A 20,191-nucleotide genomic window follows, 5' to 3' on the forward strand; every position below is an offset into this window, starting at 1 on the left:
GGCAACTGTAGTTACTTTGGACCCGCACAGCATCGACTGCTGCCCACACCTGCAGCTCCATCCCTGCCCCAGAAAAAGGAGAAAGGGGACTGAAGCTTCATCAGTGTCTCTGGGCAGAGTTTAGGCCTGCATGATTTGGATTATTATACATGGCTGTGGCTCTGCTTTTAATTCTAGCAAAAGGAGAAAGTTGGGAGAAGCTTCATCAGTCCCTTGGGCAATGTGGAGATGTATAGGGCTAATGGTAACACATTATAGTGAGTAACAGCTGGTTTATAAATCAGAATGTGGCTAAAAAGGGTAGTTTGGAGGGAAACGGACTTTGGCCCAGTGGTTAGGGCGTCCGTCTACCATATGGGAGGTCCGCGGTTCAAACCCCGGGCCTCCTTGACCCGTGTGGAGCTGGCCATGCACAGTGCTGATGCGCGCAAGGAGTGCCGTGCCACGCAAGGGTGTCCCCCGCGTGGGGGAGCCCCACGCGCAAGGAGTGCGCCCGTGAGGAAAGCCGCCCAGCGTGAAAAGAAAGTGCAGCCTGCCCAGGAATGGCACCGCCCACACTTCCCGTGCCGCTGACGACAACAGAAGCAGACAAAGAAACAAGACGCAGCAAATAGACACCAAGAACAGACAACCAAGGGAGGGGGGGGAATTAAATAAATAAATAAATCTTTAAAAAAAAAAAGAAAAAAGGGTAGTTTGGAGGTAAATGTCATTTTTAAGAAAGCTAGAGAATAATCTTGGGACTGATTAATACAGTAAACCCAGAGGTGGATAAGAATTGTGGATGATGGTACAAATGCAAGAGCTTTCTGAGCTATAGCAAATGTAATATCACTATTGCAAGGTGGTGGGAATGTGGAGAAGCATGGGAAAATTACTGCAGTGACCTATGGCCTATGCTTAACAGTAATAATGTAATATTCATGCATCTTTGCCAAAGTTGTACTGTGTTGATAATGGAGGAATATAGAAAAAATGTGCCAAATGTTCGCTATGGACTGGTCTGATGATATTATCTCATAATCTGTAAGAAATATTCTACTACAGTGTGGTGTGTTGATAAAGGGGTGTTGTATGGCAATTCTGCATGTCATGACTGCTTTTTAGGTTTACAACTTCTGTCATAAAAATGTATTAAGAAAACAATAATAGGGTAGATTGGGGGGAAAATACACCAAATGTAGGATAAGTAATGTAATTAGTAGTAAGATTTTGACCATATTCTTTCATCATTGGTAACAAATGTCTCACAACAACGCAAGGTGTTGGTAGCAGTTGATGTATGGGACCCCTGTATGATGTTATGTATGTCTGCTTAATAAGTTCACAATTTTTACTATAAACTTATCATTTATGTATGTTCCTATATAAATAATAAAAATAATAACAATAATAGGGTAGTTTGGGTGAAAAATACACTAAATGTAATATATTTTGGTTCATAGTAATATTTCAAGGATGCTCTTTAATCATTAGTTAAAAATGTTTCTTAACAATGCCAGGTATTATTGGAAGAGTGAGGTATGAGAGCCCTGTATGATGTTATGTATGTTTGTTTTGAAAGTTCACAACTATTACTATACACTTATTTTTTATGTAGAAGCTATATACCTCAATAAATTAAAAAAAACGTTTTAAAAATTATGCCATACACTTGGTCAAGTAACAAAGGTTTTAATCAAGTTGTTAATTTGAAACAGACAATGGCTAGTGGATTTACTTAAATAGGAAGTCTGAAAATATCTAAATACAAAAAAAACCTTCTAAGAGCAGTACATACATTAGTGAGAAAGTTAATTACCACTAAACTTAATATTTTTCTGTTATTTCCTCAGGGAAAAGTTAAAAAGGCAGAGAAATACAGAAGGATAGAAAATTGCTACATTAAGTAGGGAAGCCATGTCTAAAGCTGCACTTTCCAATTTGGTAGCCACTAGCCACATGGTGGCTATTTAAATTTAAAATATTTAAATAAGATAAAACACATTTGACTTCCTCAGTTGTACTAGCCATGTGACAAGTACTAAATAGCCATATATGACTAGTGACTACCACACAGGACAGCAAAAATACAGAACAATTCCATCATCTTGTAAAGTTTGTTGGATAACACTCATTTAAATGATATCTACAATAATGTTTTCCTTTTATATTTCACTGTCTAACAAATATTCATGGAACTCCTACAACACTCTTCCGCAAGTGGCACTCTACACACTTTTTTTTCCCCCTGGGACATCCCATTTAAAATAATTTTTTCAAAAATACCTAATTACCATAAAACAAAAATAATTGTTTCTTTTTTAATGAGGAATTGAGGGGGAAAAAAGATTTTTTTTTCATAACTACATATACATACATGCAGCAAAAGTAAAAAAAAAGCAAGAAGAAAAAAGTCTCATGGAAGTCACTGCCCACTCCCCTGAATCTCAGCCCTGTGAAATCTTGTGTCAGAGGCCAAGGACATTTCTTCATAACTACAAAATGCTCAACAGTTACAAACTACCAAGAATATATCCACCTCAATCCTTCCTTTGGCAGATGCCAATATTCCATTCTCCTTCCTTAAAATTTAGTGTCATATATACTCACAAACAATTTAAAAAACAAAATCTCTGCATTTACAAACTTGATAATATATCTGATGGATATGTAGGAGATGGGCTGAATTCAATAACAACAACCAATCTCTAATTCTGTTTCTTTTCATGGAGAAATAATTGGCGGGGAAAAAAAGCACATTTCCCTTCTGTAGAAATATAATGTTAAAACAAGCATTTGTTCAATTTTCAAAAGGGCAAATGATTCTACTTCATGTAAGTGCTATAAATTTTAGACTTGTACTATGGAAGAACCAAGATTCAAAAGAAAATACATTAACTGCAGTAGAAGAAATGACATCTATTCTAATGGAAATTGTTACTATCAAAAGTACTTCTTTACTGTCTATCCCATTTAAAAACCCTAGCCCTTAAAGAGGTCAAGACCAAGCACCATAGGATATTATACAGAGCTCCTGGAAATCCAGTTCTTGCCTACCTTTCTTGCCATATCTCTCTTATTCCTTTCTCCGACCTCCCATCACACACTAGCAAACTAAACCACTGAGTTCTCTGAATATATCACATCTTGTACATGTTGTTCTCTGTCTAGAACGCCTTTCCCAATTTCTTCATTATCTAAAGTCAGCCAGAGTATCAATGCCCCAGTGAGTCAGTCCTTTCATCTGCTACCCCAGAAAGAGAATTAAATGTACTTTCTCTGTTTTGCTTGTTTATGCTTACCATACTACACTGTAAATTTTTTTCTTTTGTAAGTTATTTCCTACAATAAATTGGACTCTTAAAGTACAAAGACCATATCTTCTTCAGGACTGTATCTCTAACACATAGCAGATTGCCTGAAACAAAATATGAGCTTAAAAAAAATCTGTTGGATGGAAAATGAAGGAGTGCAAAACAGATGGCAAAAAAAACTGATTTCTTTAAAGGAGGTATTAAAACATTATTTCCTTATTAGAGAAAAAAAATGGGCAATGGATACAAATAGGTGTTCACAGTTAAAGAAATAGAAATGCCTTTTAAACATGAAAAGATGCTTAAACTCTTTCATAATTAAAGACACTTTTGAATGAAATGCCATTTTTTGTCTGTAAGACAGGCAAACATTGGGAGCTGAATGATGAAAGGTATTTCTAAGAAGCCAGGTAAAGAGACACTGTAATATATATTGTTGGTGGATGGATAAACTAACAGTGTCTCACTAGTAATCTCCTTGGTAAACTAGGAATGCCCACAGAAATTGAAAATGTATATACTCTAGGAAGAAAAATGTAGGAATTTGTCCTTCAGCTATATTTGCATATAAACAAAGGTATTTCCTCAAGGATGCTTAAAATATCAAGAAAACACTTAAATGTTCATAAAAAGAGGATTGGTAAAATAATTTGTACATCCACACAATGGGAACATAAAAGTATTACATCTATACATATTAAGGTATTATATATTGTGTGACCTTAAGATATTTGAAGTAAAAAAAAAACAAGAAGAAGAAGAATATATATAGTGTTATCAAATTTTGAAACAAACAACCTAACTTGGTGGGGAGGAAAACACATGTATTAAATATGTTTGTAGAAGCATATAACATTAAAAAAAAACAAAAACAAAATGGGAGATATTCTCTGGGAAAGGGGACTTAGAGGTCAGTAGCTCTCTTTATATTTTGGGGTTATCTTTATTTTTATTTTTTTAAATTTATTGAAATATATCACTCATACATAAACATACATAAATAATAAGTGTAATAGTTGTGAATTTACAAAACAAACATATATAATATCAAGCATATATAACATCTCACCCTACCACCAATAACTTGCATTGTCTTTAAACCTTTTTAGCTAATGATTAAAGAGCACTGTCAAAATATTACTACTAAACAAAGTAGTTTTCCCCTAACCAATCCAATTGTTTTTATCTTTATATCATTTATATATGAACATAAACAATTAAGTGTATAGTAAAAGTTGTGAACTTACAAAGCAAATATGCGTAACATGATACAAGGGTCCCATATATCAACCCTCTACCAACGCCTTGCATTGTCATGAGACGTTTGTTACAAACTATAAAAGAACACTGCCAAAATCTTACTACTAATCATAACTCTTATCTTACATTTGGTGTTTTTTCCCCAACCCACCTTAAATCTTTTTTAAAAATATATATTTTTTATGACAGAAATTGTAAACTTATAAAACAATCATGCACATGTGCAGAATTCCCAAACACCCCTCCATCAACACACCACAATGTGGTGTGTCATCTGCTACAGATAAAATAATATCATCTGATGGTTATCATGTCCATAGTGTACATTTGGCTCACATTTTCCATACTGTCTCAGAATCAACACAGTACATCTTTTGCACAGATGCAAGAATATATTATTACTAATAACCACAGTCCATAGGTCACTCCAGCTGTATTTTTCCCATGCTTCTCCACATATCCAATGCCATGCAGTAGTGATATACATTTGTTCTAGCTAACAAAGGACACTCTTGCATCTGAACCATCAACCTAAGTTCTCACCCACCTCTTGGTTTTCTGTGCTATCCAGTTCCTAGATTATTCTCAAGCATTCTGTCAACTGGCATTTACAAAACTAGACTACCATTTTCATACATCCCCCTTTACAAACTAGCTGTTACTCACTGTATGTTACCATCCATTCTATACATTTCCACAATTTTACGGTAAAGGTAATTAAAACTTCTACATACATTAAACATCAGTAGTCCACTCAGTCCTTCTCTTATCTCCTTTAAGAATCCACCACCTACCACCAGATCTTGAAGATATTTTCCAATAATTTCTTCTAGAAGTTTTATGGTTCTTGCTTTTATTTTTAGTTTTATGGTCCATTTTGAGTTAACTTTTGGATAAGGTGTGAGATAGGAGTCCTCTTTCCTTCTTTTCAGCTACGGATGTCCAATTTTTTCAGCACCATTTGCTGAATGGACTGTTCTGCCCAAGCTGTGTAAGTTTGACAGGCTAGTCAAAAATCACTTGACCATACCTGTGAGGGTCTGTTTCTGAACAATAAAATGGGTTCCATTGGTCTATTGTGTCTGTCTTTATGCCAGTACCATGTTGTTTTTACCTCTATAGGTAGGTATTATGATTTAAAGTCTAGAGATGAGGGTTCACTTTTCCTTTTTATGAAGTTTCTGACTATTTAGGACCCCTTACCCTTCCAAATAAATTTAATGATTGTGTTTTCAGTTTTTTCTTTAATGCTGGTGGAATTTTTATTGGAATTGCATTAAATCTGTATATCAATTTGCATAGAATTGACATCTTAATGATATTTAGTCTTCCAATCAATAAGCATAGAATGTTCTTCCAGTTATTTGGAGCTTTTTCGATTTATTTTATATTAAGTTGCAGTTTTCTGAATATGAGTGCTCTATATCATTGGTTAAGCTTATTCCTGACTATTTGAGTTTATCTGTCATGTTTTATTTTCACCACTCTTTTCACACTTTCAGTTACTTTTATTGACATAACCTTCATTTCTAGACTCTCTTCCAGGCCCCTCTCTCCTCTCTTTTCTTTTCAGGCTCTAGCACACCCTTTAGTATTTCCTGAAATCCTGGTCTCTTGCTTAGAAATTCTCTCAGTTTCTGTTTATCTGTGAATATTCTAATTTCGCCTCATTTTTGAAAGACAGTCTTGCTGGATATAAGTTTCTTGGCTGGAAGTTTTTCTCTTGTAGTATCTTAAATATACCAGACCACTGTCTTCTTGCCTCCATGGTTTCTGGTGAGAAATCAGCACTTACTCTTATTGGATATCCCTTGTATGTTATGCATTGCTTTTCTCTTGCTGCTCTCAGAAATCTCTCATATTCTGATAAGTATGTGTCTTAGAGTTGGTCTATTTGGATTTTTTCAGACAGGAGTATGCTCTGCTTCTTGGACAGGGATATCTATGTCCTTCAATAGGGTTGGAATATTTTCTGCCATTATTTCTTTAAATACTCCTTCTGCCCTTTTTCCCTTCTCTTCTTCTGGGACACCCATGACACGTATGTTTGCACGCCTTTTGCTGTCATTTAGTTCCCTGAGACCTTGTTCGTTTTTTTCCATTCTTTTCATCTGTTTTTTTGTATGTTCATTTCAGAGGCCATTTCTTCAAGCTCATCAATCCTTTCTTCTGCCTCCTCAAATCTGCTATTATATGATTCCAATGCTTTTTTAAATTTCATTGATTACACCTTTCTTTCCCATAAGGTCTGCTATTTTTCTATGTATGCTTTCAAATTACTCTTTGTGCTCATCCAATGTCTTCTTAATATCCTTAATCTCTTTAGCCATCTCATTAGATTCATTAAGGAGATATGTTGGAGCATTTATAATTAGTTGTCTCAACTCCTTTATGTCATCTGGAGGCTTATCTTGTTCCTTTAACTGGGCCATAATTTCCTGTTTCTTGGTACGGATTGTAATTTTTTGTTGGTGCCTTCACACCTGGCTTACTAGAGTATTTCTTCTGGGTGCAGTTTTTCTCTTTAGTTTAGGGCTTCCTATCATTTCTCCCCCCTGCTGGTTGTGCAGTAGGAGCCAAGCATGCAGTTGGTGCTGTAAGCCTTGGAGGCTCAAGCTGCCTTCATTGCACCAGGGACCAATGAAGCTTCTTCCGACTTTCTCCTTTGCCAGGGGTAGGGACAGCGTCACAGCTATGTGGAATAATCCATGTGCAGGCCTAAATTGTAGTTGCCCAGAGAGACTGATGAAGCGTCACGTTCCTTTCTCCCCTGCCTGGCACAGGGATGTAGCTGCAGCTGTGGGCAGCAATCTATGCAGTGCAGGTCCAAGATGACTGCAGTTGCCCTAGTAGACTTCAGATTTTCAGTCTATGCCAGCCAAAGTTACCTGCAGTTACCTACGTAGGCTAGTGCAGGGCTCCTCAGCCTCCTCCCCGCCAGAGGCAGGGCTGAAGCCTAGGCAGGCTGTTCTGCGTGAAAGAAACTGGTTCCTATTGACACTGAGAGTTTCAGTCCACCTGGCTGCCCTCAGGCTGGGGGCAGAGTCAGAATGGCAGCTACTGGCCTCTTTCTGACTTGGGCTGGTTCATACCCCTGTTCCCAGGGTTATCTATTAGCCAGCCAAGTCTACCAATCAGTAGTCAAAATCGGCAGCCAACTGTCTCCTCCCATTTCTGGGAAATGGAGCTTCCAATTCCTGTCACATACAGCTCCGGGGGTGCTTTGTGCCACCAGAGTAGGATGATCACTGGCCTCCGCGTCTCGGCCAGTAATTTCCTGTAGAGGTTGGCGCAGGTCCCCGCAGCTTCCTCCCTGCTGGAGGTGGCACTGGGGCCTAGGCTAGACCTGCAATATGATCTGGATGGGAAGAAGCTGGTCCTCACCAGCACTGGGATCCTCAGTCCACCCCGCCTCTCCTCATGGTGAGGAGAGGAGATGGTGGCTCCCGGCTTCTTTCTGACTTGGACAGGCTTAAGCTTTAACTGTTCTCAGGATTATACTGTAGCTCACTGAATTTCCTCATCAGTAGCTGAAATTGGTGCCCAACTCTCTCTTCCTCCTCCATTTTGGGGAAGTGGAGCTTTCGATTCCAGCCACGGAACAGCTCCCAAGGTAGCTTGTGCCTCTGGTGAAGGATGGGCACTGGCCTCCGGGGCCTGGAGCTCTCTCCTTATGAGTCTTCTCTGCAGATGGGCAGTCTCCTCCTTCCACTCCTTCAAGGCCATTGCAGGATGCTCTTCTAGTCTCCTGGAGCCCTGAAACAGGAGCTTCAGCTAACTCCAGACAGCTCTGGGTGTTTTCTAATTGCCCTGTAGCAGGAGCTGACTCCAAGAGCTCCTTACTCTGCCACCATTTTGCTGGTTGTCCTGGTTATCTTTATTTTTAACCATTTTTATGTATTACTTTCTCAATTTAAAAAAGTCAACGATAAAATAAGATTAATGCCCCCACCTAAAAGAATGTACCAATGAAGGAGTGAATCTTTTCCCTGCAAGTTGTTTTCTCCACCATACTAAGCTACACCTCAGCCACACCATGTCCAAATATCCCTTAGATGTACCTATTCAAGACTCATTTTAAATTCTGATGCAATACACTACTTCAATGTTTTCCAGCTTCTAAAGTAATACTTTTGTCCTTGTAATATCTCTAGCTTTTAAAAGCGTGGACTTTCACAACTCATCTCCTGCCCCACAGACTTACCAGACCTGCCCAGGCAAGTGCTTTCAGGAGAGAGCGCTTTGAATATCATGGTTATTTCAGTGATGCAGCACATTCCTTAAACTTTCCTGGATTCTGTCTTCAAGAAATTACCAGTCTGACAGGTTGTTTTCTTTATATAAGTATTCTGATTAGTCCTCTGCCCTTGTGGAAAGACTCCCCTGAGCCTTTCTGACAGATGTAGGTACCACCTGGGGCTGAGAGTCCCATTACACTCTCTTGTTTAATCTCTCCTAATTATCTGCCAAGTAAATACCAGTTGAAAAGGACATTTTGAAAATGGCTTTAATGTTCTAAAAATGTGCCTCCCAACTGCTCAATAAGTAGTTCCTTCATCTCCCCAGGCACCAAAAATTAATCTATCTTATTCACACAACTGGATTTTTCGCTTTATAAGAAGAGACATAAGTTTCACTGGTAGGTGGACACTCTATCCATTGAGTCAAATCTGCTTCCCCATATGTCATTTAGAGCAAAAAACAACATAGCTAATTCTTTTTGAACTAGGTAAGGTAGATACAAACAATTACTTGTATATGGTAGATCGAATTATTTTTACTAATTATATATGCTTCCTTCATTCCTTGTAAGAGATCATCCATCCCTGTCCACTGCTCTGGGACTTGCAGTACTTTACGGGGGACAAGCATACTCCTCTATCCCCCTGTCAAGCCTGATTTGATTTTGGCCAGTGACATGCCAGAGAAAATACAATGTGCCACACCAGAGCAGAAGTTTTAACAGTCACAACATGTTTGGACCCTTGCTCTTCTTCCCATGTTCCAGACTGGTGCTATTCTTTCAGCCAGCAATCCAGAATGAAGAGATCCAGCAAGCATAGCTACAGACAGACAGGAGTTACATGTATCATGAGTGAAACAGACTTTTGTTGTTGAAAGTCATTGATATGTAGACTTTGTAACTTTGACATAACCTTCATAAGTTGGCTACATTAGACTACATCTGGAGTAGTGTTTCTACATACTGGAAACTACAGTGAGCTGAAAAGGCTGAGAGGAAGATGAAAAAGGTTTTCAAAGGTCTAGAATTTCTATCCACGAAGGTCAGATAAAGGAATTGGGCACATTTAGCATGAAAAAAATGGATTGGGGGTATGAGGAAGAGAGTGGATGTGAGGAAAGGAAGGACAGGAAAACTAACACCACATATTGGAAAAGTGTCCACCTGGAAGCACAGGAGAAGCAAAAAATCAGACTTGTTCTTTTGCTTTTAAGGACATAACTAAGAAAAACAGACAGAATTGCACAGTAAGATAGATTTTAGTTTAAGGAAGAGTTTTCCAACAATCAGATCTGACAGGAGAATGAGTAGTCTTGCAAAATAATATACTTTCAGTGACTATGAGTCACAATGCAAAGACTAAGTGGCCACCATATATTAGCTTTATTATAGAAAAACATTTTTTATTTTGTGAGAACTTAGATGACATCATACTAGAACCTCCCAATTCTGACTCCAAAAATTCTAGAAAGCAATTCCTATGTTTGGTTAGTTCTCTTGAATAAAAAAAAATAATTTAATTTCCCTGGCAATAGTCAGCTACAGAATAGCTTTTAGGAATAGATTCCCACTTTTCTGTGTGTCACAGAAATGCTTACCTTTTCTTTACCTCTTAAATCAACATTACTTATTCATTACTTGTTCTAAAGAAACTGGGATTCCTCAAAATATTTTTGGATACTTTATCTCATTTATTAATGATGAGAAATAATCTTAAAGAACATAGAGCACTTAGTAACAGCTAAGAGTAATCAAACTAGGCAACATGTAAATATCACCTCCATAAGTAGAAATAGTGATTTTTACAGAAAACTACTAAAATTCCTAATTGGTAAAGATAACAACTAATCTGATAAAATATCTCTATAAGCTATTTGTCAAATGTACAAACTTATTTGTGAGATATGAAGGCTGAAATAGCATATTAGATGTTGAAACACTTACACAAAAAAACTACATTATCCTGAAACCTGAATAGTTTAAATGGCATTTCTTCATGTTGTTTGCCTTCCACAAAATCATTAATAAATGTATTATCTGTGATAAGAACAAAATTTCCCCTGATGTGAACAATTAGCTTCCAGAATACTTGTGTCTGAAAAATGCTTGAGAATCACCATTTGTTCTAACAGGAAGATTGTGAAGATCAATGAAACAATTAACAATGAAAATACAATAAAACTGGTACTGTCATCATCTGACATGTACCTTTAACTCACACAGAGAATTCTTTACTACATTCCAATTCACTGGACTATTTTAGAAAAATTAAATGTTGCAAAACTTAATAAGTAGTAAACTGAAAAACATAAGTAACATCAATACTGGTATACCATTTGGAACATTAAAGATGAGAAAGCATCGACATATGACAATCTTAAATCCTTCACTGCAAGGGACACTAAAGTGTACTCTACAATGAAATCCCAAGTATAAAGTATTTGATAAGAAAAGTGGACTAATTTAACTGCTATAAAATAAGTCTTTTTTAAAAGAAGTAGTACTTACCAACAAGTCTTATTACATTCAATGTAGTGTTTGTTAAGATTGGTGCATTCACTTTATTTAGACTATAATCTGATTTCTTCTTGCTTTTTAGGGTTTCTCGAGAAACACTTAATTTGGAAAAAGAAAACAGAGCTGCAATTAGGGTTGTCAATTAGCAATGAATACATTATCAAGCTTAGGATCTACTATTCACTCACTAATTATTTCCTGAAAATATTACTACTCTATGTCAGGCTGGAGAAGTAGAGATTATCCTCTTATCCATCCAGAGGTCACAGTCCAGAGGGAAAAATAAATAAGTAAGCAAAGAAATAAAGTACTACAATGTATTTCCTTGACTCTAAGACATTCTTGACCATTAAAACCATTTAAAAGCTATATTGCTTTAAAAGAAAGATTTTATAGGGAAATTAGATCAAATGTATAAGCAATCTGATTTTAGAAACTCATAAATATGAAAAATAAATTCCTTAGAATATGAATTCATTAAGACAGAGTGTGATGGCAGAGTTGGGGTATGGAGAGCACAGAGGTATAAAATTTAAAAACGAAACAAAAGTTATAGGGTGAGTTCAAGAAAAAAACATTATAAGCAGTCATACATAAGGCATATGAACCTTACCTTGAATGCAAAGGTAAGCCATTAAAAATCTTAACCAAGAAAATATCAAGATTACATTTGTAACTAAGAAAAAGAAATCTAAATCTGTATCTATGAATGAATTGGAAAGGATAAGACTGAAGAAAGGAAACTAATTTAAAGGGGCTGGTTCAATAATCTGGCACAGATGTTTTAGACATAACAACAGTGAAGTAAGAGAAACAGATAAATTAAAGAGATGCGTAGAAGTTATGATTGATAGTAAGCATAAAATGAATGTTAGTTAGCTTAGGCGTTCAGGTTGTTCAAGTTTCTTAGGGGTGAATTAGATTAGAAGCCTGGATTAACTCTACTAAAACTGGAGGTCTATACACATAACTAGCAGGCACTATCTCACCTGTTCATTTTAATTCAAGTAGAACTCTCCTTTTAGCCAAAATGTATCAAAAACGCATAATGAAGAAGTTCAGCAAAACAGTTTTACTTAATTCACAGAGGATCGTACAGGTAGATATTTAAATGCCATAATATGTAAAAACTAATAGAAACAAATTTTTCACAATGAACATATTCATAACTACATGAAGTTTACTTTTGAGGAGAGAATTAATTCAACCAAGGTTTCAAGTCAATCAGTTATTAAGTAGATAACTAGTATTTATTTTAAAAATATTTTCTGGTCACTAAATGTCTAATATTCAGTTCAGAAATGAATTCACTCCAGCATCAGAATCAGGCTCATTTAACTGGGAGAAAATGACAAACAAAATCTATCATCGTTCTAAAAAGGACACTTTATCATAAAACAAAACTCAACCACTAATTAAGAACCTTAATAGATGGCTGAACTAGTGAATATAAATGACACTGGGACGATAAGTAGAGATTTTCTGTATTTACTACATTGAGGCAAGAATTCCATATGTAAAACAAATGACTACTTTCATCCTTGAGGTTTTTTTGATCCATATGAAGCACAAATTACTTTCAGAGCCAATATTTATTTTATAAAGCTAAAGTTTAATATTTGGTAAAAGTTACCTCTAAAAGAGCTCTGACTATGCTCAAAATTTTCATCAAGGCAATAAAGTAATAAAAACTTTTTTGAAAACATGATTATTTCTTAACTTGGGAAGCTGTAGAGAAACTGAAAACCTTTTAAATGGCTAAAGTTTTTCTTCTCTAAATATCTGAAAGGTTACTATATTACTGACACAACAATCCAAACTAACAATTAAATGAACTGGATTTGTGAAGAGACAACAAAGGTTTTGCTATGTGACACTTCCCTTGTAACTATTTTCCCTAGAACATAAGGAAAAGAACTTATTTTTAGCTTTTTAAGAATCTTTATTTAAACATTTTTACATCTGTCACATGACATTACAACCACCAGAAAAAATTAACCTTTGATTTTTTTTTTTCTTAACCTTCAAAGGAAATCTTACAAGATGTTAAGCACACAGTCTAAAAGGCTAAATGCCATACAATCAGAGAATACCTTTTCACAGGAGCATCGCCCGTCTGCTCATCAACATAATCTCGTTTTAGTTCCTCAGGAACATCACTGTCACTGTCATACTCCTGATAGGCACTCTTTTCTTGTTCATCAGATTCATACTAAAGAGAATACAAGATAATAAAAACTGGGTATATAGGATCAAACTTTGTCAATGACACATATAAACTCTATCTGTACAAGTGATATGGTAAGTGGGTAGGTAAGGAAGTAGATAGAAAGGTGGGTGGTAGATAGATTAATAAATCTAGTAAATTACCTTGATCACTGCATCGAACACCTTTTAAATAAGGAAACCTTACTTATGTTTCACAATAAGTTTAAAACCATCACATACCCCATTAGAAGCCAAGACATCTTCTGTTTCTTCATCTTTGTGGTTGGCCTGAATTTCAAAAGGATTCCCACCACTACAGTACTGCTCAAACAAGGTCACTGTTTTAGAGGAAGTTGAGGCAGGCTGCTTACTAGGTGAAACTGATGGCGAACGAGACTGTTCCATGAATTTAAATTCCTATGTATCAGAAAAAGGAGCCAGATATCTTTTAGCAACAAGACTAAAGTTCAAGTACATAAACATCCAAGTAAATGTGGTTAGTGAAAAAAATCTTGATTTTCCCAGGTTATTCATTTTTAAATCTTCCAAGTTATCTAAAAGCACAGAATTGGAAATACCTGTGTGTAGGTTTTCCTAAATATACCATGGTCAGTGATTTACTTAAAACTGTTATTGGTACCAAGCTACTTCAGGTGTACTTCACAGAACTGCATGAAAAATTTTTCATAATTACCTATGAAATTTGATAATTTTTACAAATTTTGGCATAACAATAAAAGTTCTAATAAAATATGGTTTTAATCTATAAAGCCATTTATAAAAACTAATTGGTGCTAAATCAAACATCTTGCTTATTTATTCGTATACATATATAATTTATTCTCTACAAATGCACAGTAACAAAGCATGAATGATATATCTTTCTTTGTTACATTGATATCTATAAACTTTCCTCCTATGCCAACTAGTACACAACACAAACACACTGAGACTGATGATGTGTCCTCTAGTCCTACTTTGTTATTAATCCATTACAAGTTCAATTAGCTTCCTGTGCAATGCTGACAATGTCGCCTGGTTTTTCTATGCCTCAGTTTCCTAATCTGAAAAATGAGAGGGTCAATTTAGATTGAGAGAATCACAAATATTAAAGCTAAAGAGTTGCAACATCTGGTATAAATCATGAATTTCACAGATGAGGAAACTGAGGCAGTCGAAGATATTAAGTGTCAAGTACAAGATTCCACAGCTAATTAATGGAAGAGCTAGAATAGTCTCTGATGGTCCTTTGAAAAACAAAGCTCTTGAGTCTATGATTTATCCCTGAAATTAAATAAACATTTTTCTTGTACTTTTATCTAAAAATATTAATCCCAAATTAAAGATTTCTCATATTCAATGATATTCCTCTTAAAAGTTACACTGGCTGGTTAAGTTTAAAGGATGTGTTTATTTTCTTTTAAAAGTTCTACTACAAATTAAAACTAATGTTCAATAGTCATGCCTTTTTTTTTTAATAATTCAAAATAAGGAGTGACTAAAAATGAATGGAACAAAAAAAAAAATGAATGGAACATACATTTTTTAAAATCAAATTAACAGGAATGTATATGTCATGTGTAATGTATAATTTTCCAAGTAGGAAACAGTTTTCTCAATGTACCTACTTTCAAGGAGATAATGCTCATGTGGATGGAAATGTTTCAATATGTCTTGTAAAAAAAAAAAAAGATTTTTAGAATTACACTTAGTATATGTGTTCTCACACACATTTAGATGGTTTTATACAAATTCAAATAAAATTCCTTAAGAACTCTGAAACTGAAGTTAAACTTAGAAATCTAAAAATGTTAAAGAATTTTAAAAATTATTTTAGAATTTAAGAATTCCAAAATAATGTTAAAATTAATGTTAATTTTGCTGTCTTCAAAGAATTTATTAATCAACATGCTTCAGTATTTTCAATATTTCCTCATTAAGAAAGCAATATGATAGAACTAGATAAAAAATAAGCTATTACTACTACATGAGACTAAAGACTATCCCTTTCAATAAACCTTTAGTTGTACATTATTTACATTCATCCGGAATGAGAAAATTGTTTCTAGAAAGGCATTCCTTATAAAGGCAAAATCTAAACACAATGGGCCTGAAGTAAACATGCTATCTTTTGACATCTGGTATCTGTAGAACACTCTATTACACAGGGAATATTTATCTATAATATGTTTCAACAAAGGGGAAAATTAAACCAATGCAAGATTTTTCCACAGACTGCTCATTCAGTGAGAATTCAGGGAATCCATTCAACTAATAAAAATTAATAATTGGTTAAGAATAGTTTTTTTGTAATTGCCTCTTCTATTTCTGAGGCTTTTTCTCATAATGGGTAAATTTATAAATTATTACATACATTAAGAACCTAATAGTCCCTTTACAAAATGACGAATACTTTGCTAATTTAAGCATTTTTACTAAAGGCTACAAAAATACAAAGGTCTATTTTTCTAAAGATTGAAATAAAGCACAGACCCTCTTCTGAAATTGAAAGAAAAAAAGTACATTAATTGTGCCTCTTCCTTGGCAAAAGTTTCCTGAAGTGTGAAAATTGAATTTTAAAAAGATAGATTTTTGCATCTATGAAAGGATTACTGTTGAAAAAAGGCTTACTATTAACCACTTCCAAGGAAGAAGATAAAGGACTATTCCTAAAATATTTTATAAACTCTTTCATACATCAGATTCTTTTTAAAAAGACAGAGATAAATTACTTATTTTTAAGAAACACTTACATGAAGTTGCAAGATGCTGAAATTTGACTTAACAGGACAAAGCTCCCAAGTCTCATTCTCTAGGAACATTCTCAGTTCATCGAGCCGTGTTCTTAAAAAAAGAAATTGAAAACCCAAAAGGTAAGAAGAAAAGTACACTACATATATAGAATCCAGGAAATAAAATAAAATACAATTACAGGATTATCATTATGATCATAATCAACCTTGAGAACTCATTCAGATTAACACAGTACACATAGATGTTTATTACTTTTACTTGTTAATATCTTATTCTTAGGAGAAAAGCTTTTTCAAATATTTAGTAAACAGAATATTTTTGCCATGTTGCAAAAATGTGTAGGAAATGACATTTTTATTAAGGAATTCAACTAAAAGCTTGGTATCAACTCATACAATTAAAATATCTTTAGCTAACCATTTATCAATGCCAAAAAGAAGAGAATTTATAATTTAAATGAGATCATAATAATTAACACTATATGCTAAACAGCACAGCTCTTACTCATATTGACTAAGCCCAAATCGTCAAGATTATTATCACTCTCAGAATGTATTTATTCTGCTCAATGCCTTGCTCCACACAAATTTATGAATTAAATTAGCAGCAATGGCTCATATCATGTTTAGGTCACACTGCTTTCTATAACAGATAATGGCTCAATCTGTGATTAGCAGAAATTGCTCTAAATATTAGCAGACAAGGACTTTAAAATAACTATTATAAATTAAATAAAATCTAGGAAAGATTTACAAAATGGATGGGAAAGATGGAGAATTTCAAAGAATTGTGATAGCAAAAACAAAACAATCAGAATTCAAGAACTGAAAAACATAATACTTTAGAACTGATTGGATAAGCATATCAACAGTCTAAACAACAGTAGAAGACAGAATTAGTGAACTCAAAGATCAATCCAAACTAAAGCACAAATTGAAAAAAGAAGGAACAGAAAACATCATAAAGATGTATGAGACACAGGGAAGTGGATGTAGCTCAAGCGGTTGAGCGCCTGTTTCCCACATACGAGGACCTGGGTTCGATCCCTGGTATCTCTTAAAAACAAATGAAAAAAAAACTCTCTTTGGGGAATGGATGTTGCTTAGTGGTTGAGCGCCCACTTCCAGTGTACAAAGTCCTGGCTCAATCCCTGTACCTCCTAAAAGAAAAATCATAATGTATTATATTACATATAATGCAAGAATATTGTGTATAATGCAGAGAATAGACAGAATGAGCAGAAACGCTATTTGAAGAGGCCAAGAATTTCCTAAAAGTGATTTTTACCCGTACTTCATACCATATAAAAAAATTAAAATGGATCAAAAGCCCAATGTAAGCGCTAAAACTGTGAAACTTCACAACTCTAGAACTCAATAATAACCCAACCTAAAAGGATGAAAATAGTCTTAATATACATTTCTCCAAAGAAGATATACAAGTAGCCAATAAGCATATGAAAATATGCTTTAGACATTAGGGAAATACAAATCCAAACCACAATGAGATACCACTTTATACTCAATAAGATGGTTGTAAACATAAACCAACAATAACAAGAGTTAAGGAGGATATGGAGAAACTGGAACCCCCATATCTTAGAGGTGGGAATTTAAAATGGTGCAGCCACTTTGGGAAGACATATATCAGTTGTTCAAAATATTAAACATAGTTACTATATGACCCAGGAATTCCATTTTGTATGAATGCAGCAGATTGAAATGCTGATGGCAACTGTTACAAGAATACATAAATAAAAAGCTAACTAAGACAAAAAAAATTGTATAAATTCATAGAAGGAACAGAAAACATCATAAAGATGTATGAGACACAGGGAAGTGGATGTAGCTCAAGTGGTTGAAAAATTGGATGAATTCAAAAGAAAGCAGGAAGAGAAAAAAAGATGGAAAAAAGGATAGGACTTTTTTAGAAATCAAACAGCAACACATGTGTAAACCCAGCTATACCAATAAATACATTAAATGTAAATAGAAAAAAGTTAAATCAAAACACACACACACAAATTGGCAAAACACCAAACTATATGCTATTTTTACAAGAGGCATGTTTTAAATATGAAGACATAGTTAAGTTGAAAGTAAAACTTACACAAAAACATCAGTTTTAAAACCATAACCAGGATGGAATTTTGAATCAAACTTCCCTCCATTTAATAAAATGATCATTATAGTGTTTATCCTGTATTCTATTAATTGGTAAATTAAATTTATTGCTGTTCTTAATGTTTAAGCCACCATATTCTCCTGTAAACAACCCTACTTTTTCATGATATACTATCATTTTTAGATATCACTGGACTTATTTTGTTCTTAAGAGATACTATGGTCTTAAGAGATACTAGTCAATTTTCCTTTCCTGTAATGTCCTTGTTATATTTTGGTTTCAGTGTTATGTTGGCATCATAAATTAAACTGTGAAACATTTCCTCTTCTCTATTCTCTGAAAGAGTCAGTGTTGGTATTATTTTTCCTTAATTGTTTATTAGAAGTGACCAGCAATACAGAGGGGTTGGAGATTTCTTTGTGGAAATTTTGAAATACATATCCTATTTAATTAAAGGACATAGGACTATTCGGATTTTCTATATTTTTCAAGTTTATTTAGTTTGGTTGTTCAAGGAATTTATTCATATCATAAATTATCACATTTATTGACATATAAAGAGGTTCATAACATCTTATTATCCTTTTAATATCTGTAGATTCTATACATTCTTTTTTATTGCCAATACTGATAATCTGCGTTTCTTTTGCTCAGTCTTGTTAGTGGATTTGCTTTCTACTTAATTGATTTCTACTCTCAAAATTTTTTCCATTCTATTTCTTTTGGTTTAATTTGCCGTCCTTTTGTAACTTCCTGCAATGAAAATTTAGATTGCCGATTTTCAAATTTTCTTCTTAGTCAATAAATGTATAAGGCTGGAAATTACCAGCTCTGTTGTAGCTGTATCCCACAATTTTGATAACATATTTTTATTTTTCACCTTAAAATACTTTTTATTTTCAATATGATTACTTCTATGACCACTGGAAATAGGTTAATTTCCAAAAATTGAGGGACTTTTAGATACCTGTTAGTCCTACTTTGACTGCATTGTGACCAGAGTGTACAATCTGTACAACTTCAATCCTTTGATATTTTTTAAGAAGTTGCTTTATACCTAGCATATGGTCATTTTCAGTAAATTTTCCTCGTATCCTGAACAGAATGTATATTCTGCAGTTGTCAAGTACTGGGTTACACACATACATACCAATATGAATTCGATTAAATATGTTGAACAAACATATATACTTACTGATTTTTCTGTGTGTGCTTGCACTATCAATTACTAAAAGTGGTAAATGAAGTTACCCAACTATGATTATGGATTTGTCTCTTTCTCCATTTAGTTGTGAATATTTTAACTTTATATACTTAGAAATTTTTTTTATGTCAGTAGGTGCATACAAATTAGAATTGTTTAGGAACAATCTCTTATCATTATGAAACAGCCTCTTTACTTGTAGTAATACTTCTTTCTGAAAGTCTCCTTGGTCTCTTACGAATTTCCTTAATCTGATAGAGAGTATCTATAAAAACCTACTGTGAACATCATATTTAATTACAAAGTACTGAATGGAAAGGATGCTCCTTATCATCCCTTCTATTCAACATTGTATAAGAAGCCCTTATCAGTACAAAGATTAGAAAGGAAGACGGCATAAATGTATACATAGAAAATCCAAAAGACTCCCCAAATTATTATATAAAATGCTACAAAGTCTCAGGAATCAAGGTTAATATACCAAATCAATTCTATATACAAAATAGCAAGAAATAATTGGAAAATTTAAATTAAAAAAACAATGCAATTAACAACAGTACCAAAAACAACATTTACATAATGTTC

The 20,191-nt window shown here is 34.3% G+C and overlaps 1 protein-coding gene across 1 annotated transcript in view; it reads right to left on the minus strand.

Moving 5' to 3' along the window:
• The window catches only part of VPS50 (VPS50 subunit of EARP/GARPII complex), a 171,730-nt gene that overhangs the window by 41,994 nt on the left and 109,545 nt on the right, over positions 1 to 20,191 (minus strand). The window contains exons 17-20 of the mRNA XM_004475696.4: positions 16,278 to 16,368; positions 13,765 to 13,941; positions 13,410 to 13,528; positions 11,308 to 11,414 (exon numbers count right to left, since the gene is read on the minus strand). Of these exons, the coding sequence (XP_004475753.2) occupies positions 11,308 to 11,414; positions 13,410 to 13,528; positions 13,765 to 13,941; positions 16,278 to 16,368 (494 nt within the window). The remainder of the gene's footprint in view (positions 1 to 11,307; positions 11,415 to 13,409; positions 13,529 to 13,764; positions 13,942 to 16,277; positions 16,369 to 20,191) is intronic.

The sequence above is a fragment of the Dasypus novemcinctus genome, chromosome 5 (genome assembly GCF_030445035.2).
Source record: "Dasypus novemcinctus isolate mDasNov1 chromosome 5, mDasNov1.1.hap2, whole genome shotgun sequence".
NCBI lineage: Eukaryota > Metazoa > Chordata > Mammalia > Cingulata > Dasypodidae > Dasypus > Dasypus novemcinctus.